This window comes from Ursus maritimus, unplaced genomic scaffold (assembly GCF_017311325.1).
Source record: "Ursus maritimus isolate PB19 unplaced genomic scaffold, ASM1731132v1 scaffold_7, whole genome shotgun sequence".
In the NCBI taxonomy this organism is placed as follows: Eukaryota; Metazoa; Chordata; class Mammalia; order Carnivora; family Ursidae; genus Ursus; species Ursus maritimus.
The window spans coordinates 19,771,213-19,791,423 of NW_024426885.1; the positions used below are offsets into that span (position 1 = coordinate 19,771,213).

Sequence of the window (20,211 nt, forward strand, 5' to 3'; positions counted from 1 at the left end):
AAAATAAAATGCTACACGGTGAGCCCCTCTGCTCACACCAACTGAACTTTGCTGAAATCTGTCTATAAAATACACATAGACTTTGGGTGTGGGTTTTTAAAAAATTCCAGAGTGTACAGGGTGGGAAAAAAATTCAAAAGATCCCCTTCAAAGCATGGATGGGCTCACTGATAAGACCAACTTCTTTATTAGTCTCTTCAACTACCTTGTTTTTCTTGACCCCTAAAGCTTTTCTTAAAAACCAACATAACCTTCCAAACTCTTTCCTGTTCATTAGCAAATGTTTTCCCGTCCATACCTTCTCTTATTCGGTCCTGTACTAAAAACTAACAGCTGTCAGAAAAGCACAAAGAAGGACAGAAAAAGTAACATAGGAATGAAAATTATACCAAATTGGAGGCTGTGGCTTCAGAAAAAGACAGGCCTCTAGGAATTATTATTATGTGGTCTTGCTCCTTACTTATTCTCACCTGGGAGAAAGAAAAAAAAAATTGGGAATTACTGTGAGGTGTTCATATTTTGCAGTGTAAATACAACTGGATATATTTACAGTGAATAACTGTAAGAGATCGGGGTGGGGAGGGGATGACAGGAAGCAAAGCAGCAGAAATTAAAGGTGTGCAACAGGAAACTTTCCTTGAAAAGTTTTCTTCCCTCAACACTCAAGCAGGTGCTAAAAATTTCTGACATTAGTTTCTCATCTACTGAACTTACCTGAAGTGTTATCCTGGGAGTTCTAAGCTTGCTTGGGGTCAGCTACATTCATGAGAAAATATTAACTGAATGGGGTAAAGACTTTACTCTCAATTTACAACATGGAAATTAAGGGGAAAGGAGCAAAGGAAAGAGAACAGAGTCTCCTCCCAGACAGGAGTTGAGGTGGAGATGGAAGGGGAAACTAAGGAGTGGCTGGGGGGCAAGCAGAGCTGTAAGACTGCACCTGGTCCACTTCCACCACAAAAGTTTCCTATTTTTTAGCTTCCAAATATTGTCTGGCTTTCAAGGGTGACAACATGAAAACAGATGATAATGGAAAAAATATACTTAAAAAATAAAGCCCAGGGAGGAAACTGCCCTGACCCCCTCTTATTTTTCCTGCTCCAAGTGCTTTTTAGTGAGACTCATGCTCAAATATAATTAATATGGAGAGAGAAAATTCTGCCAGAAGAATTTCTTCTTGGATAGGTTCTACAGCTGGTTTGAAGTAGAGGGACACCAGAGACGGAAAATGGAGAAGAAAGCTAGGTTAACTGCAGCCTCTCCCTTGGAGATAAGGTTTAAATCAGGAGTTGGCTGTGACCCAGCATGCTAGGTTCAGAGAATGAAGTCTGACTGGACTTATGAGTAAAGGTGAGAAGAGTACAGCTGCCTTTTAGTTGGGACTTTTTAGAAAAGGAATCAAAAGCCAAAGAACTCACGGAGATATATGTATTTGCCAGCTGTGCCCATCCAAACAAGTCCACGAGTCTGTACAGGCTGGCAAGCTTACAGCGCGTAAGTTTCTCTCCCTTCACGTATGACGATGTATCTGCCCCAGGAAGGTCATTGATAGGTGTGACCATGCCGAGACCTAAAAGGAAAAGTTGTGGAGAGAGATTCACGTCAAGTAATGCGGTACCTGGAAGCAGCCTGAGTCTGGGACTGTTCTAGCCTGGTAAATAACGATGTGAAACTTCTCAGCCCACACAATGTTTCCTTAGCTTATCTTCTTTCTCAGAAGTACACGGAGAGTTAAAATGAGCATCAGCAATCTTTGCTATTTCGTCTAGTACTGAACTTGTGAGGGAGGGGACTTGGTAGGGAGTCAGGCTCAAGCCAATGGGGGGACATGGTCACATGATCCTAATGGCGAACGTGTTATTAATACTGAGGTTATGGCTAATTTTATGATGAAAAGATCTCAGCAGAAAGCTACTTTTCTAATAGCCCTTTTGACATTTATTTTTTAAAAATTTATTTAAGATGGAGAAGAATACATTCAAACTGCAGTCTGCCTTCAGCCGTCACTAAGCAACAGAACCCAGTCTTGGGCTTTAGTGACCCAACTGCTAACTTCAACTGTGACCAAGTTCCACTTCTTCTCAGCCTTCGTTCTCCTTGACACCATTTACCACCTCTTCCCTGGAATTCTTGTGCAAGCCTGTGTGACACCACCTGGACCTCTCATTCCCCTTTCACCTGCTGCTTCTTTCTCCTTCAACAAGTACTCTTTCCTTCTCCCACCTGTGGCTCCTTCCCAAAGCTCAGTTCTCCACTGTGCTCCCTTCTCATTTTACTTTTTCCCAGGAAAACACTACAGACTCTTGAATTTCCAGTTGTCTCTTCCATGCAGAAGACACCCTGATCTTTATCTGTGACCAGGGCCTCCTGCCCACCCTTCAGCCTGCTGCTTCTAATAGCCTGCAACACAACAACATACAAATTCAAAAGGTCTAAAAGTGATTTTTCTCTCCCCACTTTTTCTTACCTTCTCATTCCTCCTCAGTCTTCTGATACTGCTGGTACTATAATTCCCACAGGCTCCCACCGGAAGTAACCTTCTCTGGGCCCCCACATGTAATTCATCACCATGTTCCACCATCCTTTTCCTTACAAGTTTCCTCATTTTCCATCCTTGAGTTCAGGCCTCGCCTCACATGCAATGCTTGCAATAAGCCTTCTCATTTTCGTCCTTGCCTGTACCCCTCTCTTTGTAAATCCATTCCACATAAAGTTACCTTTTGCCTCACTACTCCCCTGCTCAAAGTTTTGCAAAAGCCCAACATGAAGGCCTACAAGAGGCCTGGAAATTCATGTAAGTGCTTAAACTGGGCCTATAGGCTACTAGCGAGATCACAAGCCTGGGCTGAAGGGGCAGCTACCACTCCGCAATCAGCTGCTAACCTGTGAGAATCTGAGTTCAGGGCTATCAGAACATTTAAACAGAAGTCCCAAGTCAACACTCTAATGTGAGGTCTTCTCATTGTGAAATGTTCTGAACTAATTCAAAGAAATAGTTTCAATATGTAAGCCGTAAAAAACAGTATTATTTCTAACAAAATTTCAGAGGAAGCCGTGAATTGATCTCCCACTTTCCTGCCAACTTTAACTTCTACTTTCCACAACACAACATAAACTTTCCAGCCAAACTGGCTGATTTCTATTCCCTGACCTCTGACCCACGGCACATAAATTCCTGCTGCCATGCCTCTGCATATTCCAGCCAGCAACCTTGGCAGCTCAGCTCCCTTTCCTGCTATGGAATCTAGGACACTCACGGTATAGCTCCTCTTACTATTTTGGTCTTCCCTGACCAGTCCTCCTCTTCCAATTTTTGAAATTTTCTCTTTAGACTCTTTTCTTTTCTGCTTATACCCTCCTGAATGATTAGTCAACATACACAACTTTGAGTAACACTTCTCTATGTCCATCTGCCAAGCCACTCCCTTAAGCTCTAGGACTGTATTTCCAACTGCTGCCATGACTTGGCAGCTCTTGGCAACTTTGGCATGCCTAAAGTTGAACTTCCTCCATTTTCCAAGCCAAAAAGATCCCCAACTCTGGACATTCCTATTTTTGTCTAATAATACCACGAAATTTCCCAGTTACTTCTTCACACAGAAACTACAGAGGTCTTTCTACATCACCCTCCTGCTTAAAATGGCTTTTCAAAGTTAGAATAGAATCCAAACTTCCAACTCTGGCTGGGAAACCCTGCATAATTCAGCCTCTGCCTACGTTTCTGACTCACTTTGTTCTACTTGTCCCCCCAAAACCATGCTTTCCAGACATAATCTTTAATTTTTGTTCCTTGAAAAGACCACCAAATTCATTCTCATGTCCACCTGACACTTGTACTTATTCCTTCTACCTGGAATGTTTTCTCTCAATCTTGGTACGGTTTGCTCCTTATTACAATTCAGATTTCAGCTTAAATGTCACCTTCTCAGAGAGATTCTCTCTCATCATCCAATCTAAAGTAGTTACCTAGTTCCTCCTATCAAATCGCCAACTATTATTTGCCTAGCACTTCTATTATCTGACCATTTTATTTATTTAGTGTATTTTCTGTCTCCACAAGCACAGGAAACTTTGCCCGTCTTGTTTATCACTGTATTCCCTATCTCTAACAGGGTGCTTGGAACATAATGGATACTCAATATTACAGAAAGAGCAAAACAAACTAGCTCAACCTTCGAATTTCTCTGTTTCTTCTGATAGAGTGTTTCTCCCAAGCTAGAAGAGTGATTTTGGAACTCATAGTTCTTCTCCCATCCATCCCCACAATACCACATCAAACCTGTCGCTAACTCTTCTCTAGTCTTCCTTGGCGATGCCTTGCTCATTGATCTCTTCCTTTTTGTACCCACACTCCTATTGTAGTTCAAGCACTTACACATCACACTGGGACTCTCAAAAAGTTTTTTTTAACCAACGCGTACGTGCCAACATGCTGGTCCACTGTGCATTCTATAAACACACCCTAACCTCAGCATGTTTCCATCATCATGTCTCTTTTTATGCCATTCCTCTATTTGGAAAGTACTTGAATTCATTGACTCCTACTTATATATCTTTAACCAAAAAAAAAAAAAAACAAAGAAAGGAAGAAATGAAGGAAGAGAAGGAAAATGAAAGAAAAGAAAAAGACAATCCTTTGACTCTGACATGAAGCAGTCCCTGAGAGTACCTTCTGGCACTCCGTATCTGTTCTGGCATTGCAGTGAGTTCTGTACGTATCTTGCTGAGATATAAAGTGCTTACAGTGTTCAGCTCACCAAACTGGTGCTCTTACCAAAGAGCTATTATTAAATGAATAAAATGTTTTCACTCCTCTTTTATACCAAATTCTAACTACTCTATCCTCTAAAGCCTGGTTAGTTCAGGCCTCTTTTTCCATAAAGTTTTTCCAGTCTACTTCAGCCAATAATCAATCCCAACTCTGAATTCATAGCATGATGCCTTTTAAAAGGTCATTAGACAATTTCTTATGAACTGCTTTGTAATTTTTTCTTCTATAGTTATCTTGCAGTTTTAATCATTTTTGCATTCATGGAATGTCTCAACTAAAATTACACATTTATTCAGGACAAGGCCCTTGTCTTATAACTATTTTATAATCTTACAAAATCTAGTAAATGCCTGGTTGATAAGAAAAGGTAAGAGATTTTAACACTATGTTACTCTAAGTATTAGATGTTATAAACACAGAATATGCTGCCAGAGATGTACAGTGTTCAAAGTACAGATAAAATTATAATTTTTTAAACTTTCCAAAACTATCTGCAACGACGTGGATGGAACTAGAGGGTGTTATGCTGAGCGAAATAAGCCAATCTGAGAAAGACAATTATCATACAATCTTGCTGATATGTGGAATTTAAGAAACAAGGCAGAGGATCATAGGGGAAAAGAGAAAAAAACGAAACAAGACGAAACCAGAGAGGGACAAAAACCATAAGAGACCCTTCATCTTAGGAAACAAACTGAGGGTTGCTGGAGTGGAGGGGGATGGGAGGGATGGGGTAACTGGGTGATGGACATCAAGGAGGGCCCTTGAGCACTGGGTATTACATAAGACCGATGAATCACTGACCCCTACCTCTGAAACCAATAATACATTATATGTTAATTGAATTAAAATAAAAATTAAAAAAAAAAAAAACTTTCCAAAACTGACATACTGAGGGGAGGTGAAGTAAAGCCTGAGAAAGAATTGGCCATGATGTAATCTGCAATCTGCTGTAATGCCAGCAATCCAGTTGGGTTGTGGCCTTTCTTCATCTGTTCTTGAATAAGGCATTCCAGGTCTTCCCGAAAGGCCTGAAACACACAAAAATAACCACTGAGCACATACACCTCACTTGAAGCAGAACGATCCAAACATAACTTTCTCTATAGTCAATCTTTTTCCCATCCCTCTTTTAAATAAGCTTTCATCTACACTACTTTAAAACAAATATAAAACACAAAATAATAAAACACTGGAAGAAGCAACAAGAAGCGTGCTTTCAGGGGAGGAAAAAATCATTAGGAATTCTTAATCTCAAAGAAAATGAGCTACTATAACATCTACAATAGACAGATGAAACAACTCTGTTAACAATATGCAACTAGAGTACCAAGTATAGACTGATGGAAAAAGAGAGCCATTCCTTGTCCAGCAGCCTCATTATCTAGGTTAGGCTAGAGTCCCCATTTGAATGGGCCAAGGCTCTGACTACAGACTGCCTCACAGCAGAAGTCTTCACTAAGACATACTAAGTATATCACGGCTTCCATTTTATGATTTCCATGGCAATTCTCTAGCTCTACAAACACTGAAAGCAAGCTGATAAGAGTTGAGAACTGATTACTCCCCCTCTGCAACACTGTGCTAAAGAAAGGACATTTTCCCCCCAACTTTGGGTACTATATGTTCCTGTTCTGGAATTCTGCTGTATCTTTTCTTTGGGGGGCATATGCACATGGGTGAGAAACACTGTTTATATAAATAAAAATTCTGAACATTAAGAGAAAGTCTCTATTCTACTAACCCTTGAGTTGCTAATATGATTCATCATCCAAAACCTCTCTCAATCCTTCACATGACTTGAAATAGCTCATTTTTAATTTCCATAACACCCAACCAATACTTATTTTATTAAATTCATTATATGTTCTCTTGCTCAAGCCTTTTTTCATTCATTTTAAACATGAAAGCTCTTGCAATATAAATTCTCTAAACCTTGCTCTTTGTTACATGTGAAGCAGAATGCCTGCCAAAAATTAAGTTCAATTTTTTCCCACTTCACCTAAAAGGGAGAAGGCAGAAAACTGCTTTGGAAACACCACCTCCAAGAGGAGTACATACTAACCCCTTGGAGATCACTGGAATGACCTTCATCAGAAGGGTGACTTTCCTTTGAGTCACAAACAGTAGCCTTTCTTGTAAGGCTGGGAATACGATCTCCTGGAGTCCCTGCTTAGATGCAGCCTTGCTTAGAGGATGGCTGAGTAACTCAGAGGTTTTCAGAAAGGACTTCTTTAAAAAAAAAAAAAAAAGGCACAGGAGGCCCATGGCGGAAAGGAGAAATTGGATTTGAGGCTATGAGGCTGTAGATATTAAGACCAGTCCTGACTCAATGCCTGTGTTGCTTTTAGAACAATAGTTGAGAGGCATCTGTGATGTGAACTGAAAGAGCTGAGTGCTAACAGCTGTAATCTTGGGAGCTCAACCATGGGGCACCATGGAGCCCCTTAACTGAGCTTAGCACAAGAAGGAGGAGGTCATCCTTCCCTAATGCACCATGGTGGCCTGTACAGGCTTCTGGATCAACAATGAACCTGCATCTTCTATTGGACAGGGTAAGACTAGTTTTCAACACCAGGGAGGTCCAGTGGCCATGGACTGCATACTCTTTAGCATGACTCACATATGCACATGCAGACATATGTACACGCCACATCTTGGATACAGAATTCACTGATGAACCCTTTTGGACTATGTAAGCCACTGACGTTCTTGGGACAACTTAAATGGGAGTAGAAATTCCAAGAAGATGCTGTACTTTCTACTAATACAGCAGGTGGATGTTTGAGTGATTAATTTAAAAAGTACTAGTAGTGACCAGGGGTGCCTGGATGGTGCAGTTAGGCATCTGACTCTTGGTTTCGGCGCAGGTCGTGATCTCGGGGTTGTGAAATCAAGCTTCACGTCAGGCTCTGAGCTCAGCACAGAGTCTGCTTGAGATTCTCTCTCCCTCTCCCTCTGCCCCTCCCACTCGTGCTCTGTCTCTCCCTCTCCCTAAAATAAATAAATAAATCTTTAAGAAAAAATACTAGTGACCATATTTGAATTCTGAGTTCATGGAGCAGTTTAAACCAGTTAAACATGGTTTTTCTCTTATAAATTTGAGGCTTGTTAAATGTAAATCATCTGCACAATTATACAAATTCTAAACATCTAATTCCATTGACTGTATCTAGTTCATTTAAATATATGATTTAAACCAGAGAAACTATCCTATAAAATAACCTCTACAAAGACACATTACACTGATCAGAAGACTCCATTAACACATTTCTAAGACTTAGTGAACATAAAATGGTTGTGAGCTGTATATAAGACAGATGGACACCTTCATACAGATGAGTAACATGAGTATTTTACCATATTTAAGGCTGAAAGGAAAAGAATCTTACAGATATACTCATTTATCTTTATATAAACTATAGAAAACTCCTGGACACCTGGCAATGGGCCAGTCTACTCTTCTGAAACCGTATCTTCCCTACAAAACCAAATTCTGTTTAACTTTCTTCAGCTGAAAGCAGCTATAACCAATATTCTTTTATTCAGTAAAATAATAATAATGATACCTACAATGTGTATCACTCATGATTACATTGCAACAGCTCTGAGAAATGGGCACCATTTCACTGAATGCCCCACCTCACATTGTTCTAGGAAGAATTTAAGACAGATTCCATAGATTAAAATGATACAAAAATAAATATGTTAGAAAAATTAAGCTAAGGAAAAAATAATCATAAGGGGGTTAGTCAGAGCCAGGGAGGAGGTTAAGATACAAAGTACATGCTATTTAACTGTAGGCATTTGCTAGAGATGGGCCAAATCTTATTTAAACTCTCTAGCCACCAACATGAATTAAGATAATCTGCTCACTATGCAGATATACAATGGCTTTAAGATTAAAAACCAACCAGTTTTTCAAGAGAATCACAACTATTTATTAACTGATGAGACATTTCTGCTGGGTGAAATGAGAAAGCTAAATAAGAAAGGTTGAAAAATTTGTCCAAGGCAGTAAATGTTCAAGGCAAAAACTGAGGTCAATGCTATTTTCATTAATGAAAATGCTTTTTCCACTTTCATACATCCCACAATACAGTGGGCACTATCCTAAAGCTTTGGGATGTTCCACGGTGTCACAGGGAGATGTATAAGACTTCTAAAATCAATTAAGAGAAAAATATGAATTTTCCCTCTAAGGCTAGTGAATAGCTTCTATACAGTATAGGAAAATGATTTTCAAAATAAATGAAATTTCCTCAGCCTTTTTATACAGTTGAAAGTGCTTCAACACATAAGAACTCTTCTATAACAAAAGATTTAATATTTTTTGTCATGAACATTTATATCTCATTTTCAATGTTTCAAATATTTTTGAAATATTATTCAGATAATTACCTAAGTCATAAGACAGTATAAAAACTAATGATAAAAAAAATTATTTCAGCTGGTTTAAAAAATTTATCTATAAACATATTAAGCTTTAAAATATTGTATTAAAATAAAAACATACTTATCTTTATGATGACAGTTAATCATATTCCTACTAAAATCCAATGTTAATATACTAATCCTTTGTAGTTGGTTCATTCGAATCTCACAACAAAGTCCTGAGATAAGCAATGATTTGCTCAAGGCTGCACAGCTAATAAGTAAATGGAGTAAAGGCTGAAATCTGGAATTCTTAGCCCACAGTATCTTTCCCTAATTTTACAGGAGATGGGCTGAATCACTGAAACCAAATACAACTAATAAGGCAGCAGGCACGATGTGATCAGAAATACAGAGTAAACTTCTTAGGTTAGATTAGAGCATTATGTTGTAATGATGGAGCAAAAAATTTATATAGCAGCAGATGGAGGATCCTCAAGTACCAAAACACTTGCCCTCTTATAACTAGGACTTCTCCCATCAAAGCAGAATCTAAGACTAACTTACACACAGAGCAGCAAGGTCACATGATTAAACCAAGGATTCCTAGAGTGTCCACTAGAGGAATCAGGTTAAAAGATCAAACAACATATATATAAAACCACGGCATAAACCATGTCTTCCAACTCTCTGAAACAGAGCAGAGAAGAGGAGGTTGTGGGAGTTTTTACACCTTGAATGCCTGAATAGATGAACGCGAATAAGCCAGACTGCCATCAGGATGATAGATTCTTTGAGACCTTCAGGAAAACCGAAATATAGTCTAAGGAGTTATGATTATATAATCTTCCAAGTTGTTGCCATAAAATGCTTTAAATCAGCAATGCTGTATATAACTTATGCATACAATTTTCACAATACTTGTCTGCTATGTGCTAGTCACTACACGACTTGCTTTTATGTTATTTCATTTAATTGTCACAACAACCCCACAAGGTTTATTTTACCAACATGGAAACTGAAGCTCAAGTTAACTGAGTTTCCTATGTTATATAGCTAGTATGTGGTGGTGAACCCAGATCCAAACCAAGCACCATGTGCATATATGTACCTATAAAAACATTCAAATAAAGAGATTAAAACTGGAAGTGATGAGCAAATGGGCTGACTCCTAACAGGTCAAGATAGTCTGTTACTCCAGGATCTCTATAATCTGTCATGTAACATTTTGGCTCTATCTACTGTTATTACCTTATGCTGTGCTTTAGCCTATGAGGTTTGTTCAGCACTCTCTGATCACAATCTCTAATTTTCTTTTTTTTTTTTAATAATGATTTTTTATTATATTATGTTAGTCACCATACAGTACATCCCCGGTTTTCGATGTAAGGCTCGATGATTCATTAGTTGTGTATAACACCCAGTGCACCATGCAATATGTGCCCTCCTTACTACCCATCACCGGTCTATCCCATTCCCCCACCCCCCTCCCCTCTGTAGCCCTCAGTTTGTTTCTCATAGTCCATAGTCTCTCATACACAACCTCTAATTTTCTACACCCCTGCTCATTCGATTTCATCAAAGGGAAACGCTGGCTTCCTCTGTTCCTCTACCTAATCAGTTCTCAACCTTTAACACTCATCTTAAACGCCACCTTCTTCTTGAAGTATCTCCTTTAATCGACCAATTAGATGGGATCTCCAATTTCTTCTCTTCCCACCCTGCTCTAAATTCTTTTAATATTTGCCTTTACTACACTTAGGGTACCTGTCATATGATTATGATTTACTTTTTCTACTCTACTACACCATGATATTGGATGGTTGGGACTGTGACTTTCACATTTCTAGAGTCTCCCTGAGTGTCTAGTCCAATGCTCAATTAATAAAACAGTAGATTAGAGTTTTTCTTTTTTCTTTCCTTTGCTTTTCTTTGAAAGATTTTATTTATTTGAGAGAGGGAGACAGAGAGAGAGAGAACGAGCAGGGGGAGGGGCAGAGGGAGAGGGCGAAGCAGACCCCCCACTGAGCAAGAAGCCCAATGTGGGGCTCTATCCCAGGACGCTGGGATCATGACCTGAGCTGAAGGCAGATGCTTAACTGACTAAGCCACCCAGGCGTCCTGAGTTTTTCTTTTTCCTTTCCTAGACTTTAAGGAAAGAAAGTAAAGAGCCTGATCTCAATCTTGATTGAGTTAATGATAGCAAAATCCATTTCAAAGGTTTTTAGCACTGGAATCTGAAGCTCTAGAAACCCACCTTAAAAGTCTGTTACTTGAATGAGAAATTCTTCCCGTGTAATTAGGTCTGTCCATCATCTAACGGGAGAAACACATCTTTTTTTTTTAATAAGAAATGAATCTTCACTGAATGTTATAAATTTTTGAAAAGTCGCTCAATTCTTCAACTCAAACAAAATCCTACTTGAAAACTTGGTTTGTCCCCAGAGCATTATAGTTTGGACAGCTCTCTCATTAAACACATGTTCAAAAAAGTATGTATGGTAAAAAAAAAAAAAAAAAAATCACTTGATGAAAAATGAAAGTTAAAAAAGGGTGCCTTAAAAGCCTTATCTGAATCTCATACCTTTTAATTTTATACATCATCTGTCAATGCTGGGAGAGCGATCCTATAAACTCTGAATTCATAAAGTATGGATAAAAACAAACATGATTATAAATACATGAAAGATCTGGAGACTTGAAATTCACCTAGGTCGGAGTATACTTTGAGTACAAACATATTCATGTATACTATAAACCAAAGGTAGAATTATCTTGAAGTATCAGATCTTAGCCTCTGTATTTAGGATCAGAGCTTTTAGGAGAAAGAGGTATTGGATGAAAGGTTTTTTTAAATCACAGAAAAGAGAAAAAAAAAATCACAGAAAAGAGGACCAAGTTGATAAAAGAAACTGCCCTGATGTAATTATTTCAGTTGAGGCTAAAAAAAAAAAAAAAGAAAGAAAGAAAAAAGAAAATCATATGGACTGATTTATAAGTAATGTTTAACTTATGGACTTCAAGTAACAGAATACTGATAAATACCAGAAATAGATTTTAAATATTCATGTCTGGATGTTCTACCTCATAATAATTATGAGAGAGAAAAATTGGAGCAAATAGAAAAAAAGATTACAGACTTGCTGCTCCCAAGACACCCCGCAATTATGTTATTAGATCTCTCCCAAAGCGGGACTAGGAGCATAACAAACTTACTTAGAATTTCTCCATTAAGAAATGTATTCATTTGGAAATAGATTACCACTGGTCCTGTTGAAAGGAGAAAAAACAAACCAAATTTTCTTTGGATGGTCTTTGTCCTCTGCTTAAATCTTAATTAATATGAAGCTAAAGGTTAGAATAATATCTTTTCTTGAAGCTGGTATATAATAAAAATGCAAGCAAAATTAATAAAGAATTCTCGTATCTTAAACTTCCAAAGCGACCAAATAAATCATGGTGGTTTTGATCAACTAATCTAATTAAGGCGCCCTGTTAACTTAATTAAAGAGTGAGGGAAGGACAGATGGAGAGGGAGAGAGAATCTTAAGTAGGCTCCATAACCAGCACGAAGCCCGATGCGGGGCTCAATCTCATAACCCTGAGATCATGCCCTGAGCTGAAATTGAGAATTCGGACGCTTTAACCGACTGAGCCACCCAGGCGCCTCATGGTGCCCTGTCAACATTTTAGGCCTTACTTACAGTGATACTCTAAAATGCATATGGCTTTGAAGTTTCTCCTATCTTTGAAGTAAACTTGTAGCATTACACATTGCCCTGTTACCAAGAAATGTTAATGTGTCATGTGCCTGAGCTATCGCCACCTATACACTCCTGCTGTTCTAACTTTCAGAGTAACATTGCACACTTCCATCAACCAGTCTCAACTGCTTCCCACAGTGGTAAGGTTTAAGAACACTGATTCTTTTTCTGAAACCCACCAAATGTCTTCCATATTAGGTTGTCAAGTTCAGAAGGAGGTTGGTGGACAACATTCAAGTGTTTAATGACTCAAAGTCCACTCAGCTATTCATATAGCCATCCATCCATGTATGTATGTGGAATTTTACTAAATATCTACTATGCACAATGTCCTGTTAGTTTTTCAACTTACATGCTTTTTAACGTTGGTGAAACATCATTTAGTTTCAACAGTTTGCCCTGGACACTTCATTCTGAGATAAGGGGGTTAATGATAATCTAGGGTCTCCACAGACATGTATATGAGGAGTATATCGGTCAAAGAAAACCTGTAGATTCTCCTTTGTGCATTAACAAGATCTCTAGCTGAACCTAGTTTAGATTTTGACAAAAGATTGTGAAATTCCTAAAAAGAAGTAATACTTGGGAGTCAGGATGAGACATTCTTTTCTCTTATTTTCTTAGCTGAAGGCAATAAGGTACTGTGTTTGTCATCCAAGTACAGACACCAAAATGTCTTATGATTGAAAACTCTTCTTGTGTTGGGTTGAATTAACCTGAGCAACAGAATTTGAAGATGAATAAAGTAATAATATGTGGGTAGAGTTTTTTTATTGTTATTGAATGCTTTAGCTTTAAGTGGGATAGCCTACTGGTAAAGAGCGTGAGTTTTGGAGTTTACACTAAGAGCCCACCATTTAATTAAACTTCTAAAAACTTCAGCAAGTTATCTAACATCTCTAAGTTTCAGTTTATTCATCTGTAAACTAGAGATATTAATACTTTTTTGATTGAGTTGTTCTGAGAATTAAATAGGATTTGAAACATAACAGGTGCCCATAATAGGTGTTAATAGGGGGCTTAATAAAAAAAGTATTATACTTTGCTTTTATTAGTTTCTCTCTTTCCCTTTCTTCTCAAATAAACTCAACATTTTAAATAGAAGGGTTACAAATTTGTTTCTTACAAACAAGAATTAGTAATAGCTTTGATTTTTATTTTTTTAAATTAACATATAATGTATTATTTGTTTCAGGGGTACAGGTCTGTGATTTACCCATTTTATATAATACCCAGTGCTCATTACAACACATACCCTCCCCAATGTCCATCACCCAGTTACCCTATCCCCTTACCCCCCTCCCCTCCAGCAACCTTCAGTTTGTCTCTTAAGATTAAGAGTCTCTTATGGTTTGTCTCCCTCTCTGGTTTCTTCTTGTTTCATTTTTTCCTCTCTTCCCCTATGATCCTGGGCCTTGTTTCTTAAATCCACATTATCAGTGAGATCATATGATAATGGCCTTTCTCTGATTGACTTATTTCACTCAGCATAATAAATACCCTCTAGTTCCATCCACGTCATTACAAATGGAAAGATTTCTTTTTTATGGCTGCGTAATATTCCATCATAGATATATACCACATCTTCTTTATCCATTCATCTGTCAGTGGATATCTGGGCTCTTTCCATAGTTTGGCTATGGTGGACACTGCTGCTCTAAATGTTGGGGTGCAAGTGTCCCTATGGATTACTACATTTGTATCTTTGGGGTAAATACCCAGCAGTGCAATTGCTGGGTCGTAGGGTAGGTCTATTTTCAACTCTCTGAGGAACCTCCAGACTGTTTTCCAGAGTGGCTGCACCGGCTTGCATTCCTACCAACGGTGTAGGAGGGTTCCCCTTTCTCCGCATCCTCGCCAACATCTGTCATTTCCTGACTTGTTAATTTTAGCCATTCTGACTGGTGTGAGGTGGTATCTCTTTGTGGTTTTGATTTGTATTTCCCTGATGCTGAGTGATGGTAGGCACTTTTTTCACGTGTCTGTTGGCCATTTGGATGTCTTCTTTGCAGAAATGTTTGTTCACGTCATCTGCCCATTTCTTGACTGGGTTATTTGTTCTTTGGGTGTTGAGTTTGACAAGTTCTTTATAGATGCCGGATACTAACCATTTATCTGATATGTCATTTGCAAATATCTTCTCCCATTCTGTCAGTTGTTTTCTGGTTTTGTTAACTGTTTCCTGTGCTGTGCAGAAGCTTTTTATCTTACTGAAGTCCCAATAGTTCATTTTTGCCTTTGGAGACGTGTCTAGCATGAAGTTGCTGTGGCCGAGGTCAAAGAGGTCACCGCCTGTGTTCTCCTCAAGGATTTTGATGGATTCCTGTCTCACATTGAGGTCTTTCAACCATTTTGAGCCTATTTTTGTGTATGGTATAAAGAAATGGTCCAGTTTCATTCTTCTGCATGTGGATGTCCAATTTTCCCAACACCATTTGTTGAAGAGACGGTCTTTTTTCCATTGGATATTCTTTACTGCTTTGTCGAAGTTTAGTTGACCAGAGAGTTGAGGGTTCATTTCTGGATTCTCTATTCTGTTTCTTTGATCTTTGTGTCTGTTTTTGTGCCAGTACCATACCATCATGATGATTACAGCTATGTAATAGGGCTTGAGGTCTGGAATTGTGATGCTACCAGCTTTGGTTTTCTTTTTCAACATTCCTCTGGCTATTTGGGGTCTTTTCTGGTTCCATACAAATTTTAGGATGATTTGTTCCAGTTCTGTGAATAAAGTTGATGGTATTTTGATAGAGATTGCATTGAATGTGCAGATTGTTCTAGGTAGCACAGACATTTTAACAATACTTGTTCTTCCAACCCATGAGCATGGAACGTTTATCCATCTTTTTGTGTCTTCCTCCATTTCTTTCATGACTATTCTATAGTTTTCTGAGTTGATTTTTATCTTTATTGGTTATGGGTTTTGTCTAACAGTGTGAACCCCAATATTCATAGGAGACCCACATAGATTTTAAGAGAATTATATCTGCAGAAACACCACATGCTTGGGCATAAAAGAACAAAGATGGTTCCAAAGGAAAAGAGGTCTTTGAACCTTAAACCTCTATAAGTAGGAAGAAGACTGAGAAAAAAACAAACAGGCTGCCATTCAAAGAAAAGGAAAGATGATTCAGGGGGTAGAATGAAAAGCCCAGAGGGCAAAGCCACTAGCTAGAGAGAGTCACCCCCTAGAAAGTAGAAGGAGTGGGTTTTCATCAAAGGAACTTCCAAACATTGCCCAGGTGGATTTCACAATTGCCATGGACCATTTATCCCTTTGTACCTCTAATTTCCCCCCTTTTTGAACAGGAATGTGTATACCAGTTAACTTTGCTTTCCCCCCCACTGGCTGTGTGTGGGGGCAGATAACCTGTCTCTTAGTTCTCAGGTGTACAGATTGAGAGGAATTGTACTAAAGGAGCTGTACTTAAGGAATCATACCTGAGGAGCATCATCTGCAGCTGGACCAGATTTAGACAGTAAGATTCTGGATTCAGCAAAATAGTGTAACGAGATGAGACTTCTGTAGGGGTGTTAGGAGAGAAGGTGTATTTTACATGTGGAAGGAAGGTAAATAAATTGTGGCAGAATTCAGTGCTTTTAAACTCAATTGTGATCAGAGAGTGGACAATCCTCCCATCAAAAGGTGGATCTTAATTCCTCTCTCTTTGTGTATGAGCTGAACTTAGTGACTCACTTCCCACTCTAAATATGGTAAGTGATGGTGTTTAATGTCTGAGATTAAGTCATGAAATGCATGGCAGACTCCTCCTGGTTCTCTCTCAGATACATGCTCTGGAGGAGAACACTCAAACTGCCTCAGGTAAAGGTCCATGTGGCCAGGAACTGTGGCCTTTTGCCAATACCCATGTGAATGATCCATCTCAAGAGTGGAAACCTCTAGGCCAGTCAAGCCTTCAGATGATAACAGCCCTGGATGATGTCTTGACTATAACTTTGTGCAAGACCTTGAGCCAGAACCACTCAGCTAAGCTGCTCCTGAATTCCTGACCCACAGAAATGATGAGATAATAAATGCTTGTTGTTTTAAGTTGTTAAGTTTTAAGGTAATTTGTTATTTAGCAATAGATACTAATACAGGTCACCATGGGTTATTTCCTTTGGTGAAAAGTTTGCTGTATTAAAAGAAATTTGATAACTGTTGTCCCAAAACACAGAAGGCAAAATTTATATACTTTTCTAAGTCTTTCACAAATGAGATTTTAAGTTCACTAGCAAAGATTTAGGGAAAAAATGATCAACCCACAATTCTTTTAAATCTTCTTTGTTCCTATTTCGGCTGCAAATTACCACTCTTGCTATGTGAATATGGAAATGACAATCGGTATATATCTGGCTTTTCCCATAATTTCATTAAGTTCCCTAAGGCATAAGTGAAACTGATACTTCTAGGCAATGTACAAATGGAAACACATAGGTATAAAAAAATTGGAACATCTACTCAAAGTTATGCTGTCTTTACTTAAAGGGGGAAATTAAAATAAAAGCCCTGGCATAGAAATGATGCTTAGTACTTTTTCCTTTTAAACTTTATAATTAAAATTGGTCCTTTTTGGAACACTTCTAAAAGAAATCTCAATATTTAACAACTTTGAACGAAATCTGAACTTCAAGTCATTCTCTGTTACTTTATACTATATGCTACTGTAATCATTTGGCTAATAAGTTAGTTCTTAAAAGTGGGGTGTGTTTCTTTATAAGAGGAAATGTATCTATTTTGATCCAAATAATTAATGTGGCCTTCAAGTATTTATAAACACACAAAGTTTAGGTTTGCATAAAAGAAGGCACTGAACATTTACTCCCTCATGATGAATCCTCTGGTTAATCTCCTTTCCATTGGGAAAGGATTTCTTTATGGGCTTATTTAAAGGATAGGTTTAAAGTTAAGCTATACTTAAATTCCTCAAAGCTTGTATTGGTTTTATAACTTGTACTTGCTTTTATCTAGGTCACTGGTAGAGCTGAATTACTCAGAGTGGAATTCCACTTCGGCTTTGGGCTCAACCTCTGTGATTAAATTCACAAGGGCACAACAAAAATGATTTGCCAGGGCCACCTTAGGCAGTTCTATGCCTCGGTGCTTATTTTAGTACTGAAGTTGAAAACCTAAGACAACCCCAACATGGGCATCATGTGTCTATGTTTGCTGAACTCTACCTTAAGGGGTCCACGTTCTTCATTACACATAAAGTTATTAATTCATATTGCATCTTAAATCAAGCTGTTCTCTCATTTTCCATCACTGATAAACGATCTCTGCAATTCCACTAAGGGTTTGTAAGAAAACTAACAAATCACTTAAATATGATTTACAAAGTCTGGATATTACTGTGCAGACAGAACTTTCAGCTTAAGTTTATAATCCACTTTTAACTTAGTTTGGTATGTATGCATATATGTGTGACTGCATTAGGTGTATGTAACATTAGGCTGCCAAATCACAGACCACCTCAAAAACCTTAAGTCTTCCTATGATGCTCTGAGTGTCAAGGTACACAAAGAAAGAAGAAGATATGCGCATGGGATGTACCTAACTCATTTCTTGGTTTGCAACAATTCAGTCATGCCTTTCTTTTCTACAAAGATACTCACTCTGAATTGGGTATCCTAGCTCAGCTGGATCTTTTGTCCTCCTTTTATTACACTCAGAAATCACGCAAAGAAAATTTACACCACCAAGACAATACTAGTTTGTTATTAAAGCTTTGCAAATTAAATATATACATCAGGTGTTCATTTTACCTATGAAAGATGGGGGGCAACTAGGAGTCACTCTTCCTTCACCCCCCCTTCTAATGTGAGCATACTTTAAGATACTTCCTACCTCACTGTATCAAGGTTTCCAGAGAGAAGAAAAATTACAGCCTTCTAATTATTTCAACTCACAGGACTTTGCAGGATCTGAGTAACTCGTTTCCTCTGCTCCATCATATTGAAGTCTTGTCGTAGATCAGGAGACATGTTTCTCTCCCTAATGTATTCTGGGTCATTTTCATTGATGCGGTCAAAATACCTCTCTTTGTGAGGCATGCTGGGAGGAGGAGGAGTAGTGACCACGCCTTGGCTGGCATCTGAACTCATGCTTCAAGTCGGTGACTCTCCTTGTTATCTGCATTAATAAACACAAAGGACATTCATGATAAGTTCATTATTAAATTTGATTTTACGGAGGTCAAGCAGAGCTTTTTCTTTTCTTTTTTTTTTTTTTTGCCCAGAGAGTACCAGTGGCAACTTTCTTTAGAAAGTAGCTTCTCAAAAAATACTAGAACAATTTTTTATTAAGGTAAAAATCTCTTATATTAAAATGCTAAATTGGAAATTGGTATTTTCAGAGGTAATGAAAACTCTTCAATTCAATTATAATAATGTCATCAACTACTAACTGCATCTTTAGAAGGAACAACAATCAAAATCTCCAAAAGCAAAACATCACATCTAAAATGGCAAAATTCCCACAATTAGTGAGTACTGTCACTAGAGCTGCTCTTTTCTCTCTTACTCATGCTTTCTTATATTGGACCAAACTTTGGCCATATTTAATGACCACTACATTTTATAGCGAATGTAATTTACTAACGTTTGAGAGAAACAGTTTTTTAAGTTTAAAAGTTTTCCTTTAAGTTCTTCCAATGATTCAACTTCCTAGAGGAAATCTAAGAATTACTAAGGTTGCCAGACTATTGGAAGAAGATAGTGCTTCAAATTCAAGTAAGAAACAGTAAAAAGCTATTCAGAAACCAAGTGAACAGCTGATTCACTTAATTATCATGATAATCACACTTTTCTAGACGGATTCAGGAGGAATAAGGTAAAGGCCTCTTCTTAGGTATCTGAATCTCTGATAAAAACCAGAGATACCTGATCTCATCTTTAAAACACAGTAACAACCAGTGAGATTACTGTATTTGTCTCTAATAATTGTGTTCTCTGATAGAATTCATCTCTATAGCTGCCTTGGTGCAACTTAGACCAAGCAAACTAACTATAAGATATTAAAAATTCTTGCATTAGATGACATGATGCCATATAAAGAAAATCCTAAAGACTCCACCAAAAAACTACCAGAACTGATAAATGAATTCAGTAAGGTAAGCTCACAGGACACAAAATCAATGTACAGAAATCTGTTGCATTTCTATATACTAATAATAAAACAGCAGAAAATTAAAAAAACAATCCCATTTACAACTGCACCAAAAATAAAATGCCTAGGAATAAACTTAATGAAAGAGGAGAAAGACCCCCCAAAACTATAAAACACTGATGAAAGAAATTTAA

At 38.0% G+C, this 20,211-nt stretch overlaps 1 protein-coding gene across 11 annotated transcripts in view; it reads right to left on the reverse strand.

The window, feature by feature from the left end:
• ADD3 (adducin 3) overlaps window positions 1-20,211 on the reverse strand; it is a 127,376-nt gene that overhangs the window by 21,949 nt on the left and 85,216 nt on the right. For all 11 annotated transcript variants that reach the window (XM_040624569.1, XM_008684305.2, XM_040624564.1 and 8 more), the window contains 4 exons: window positions 18,820-19,042; window positions 5,664-5,802; window positions 1,419-1,570; window positions 390-470 (listed from right to left, as the gene is read on the reverse strand). In XM_040624569.1, coding sequence (XP_040480503.1) covers window positions 390-470; window positions 1,419-1,570; window positions 5,664-5,802; window positions 18,820-19,014 — 567 coding nt within the window. In that variant the 5' untranslated portion in view covers window positions 19,015-19,042. The remainder of the gene's footprint in view (window positions 1-389; window positions 471-1,418; window positions 1,571-5,663; window positions 5,803-18,819; window positions 19,043-20,211) is intronic.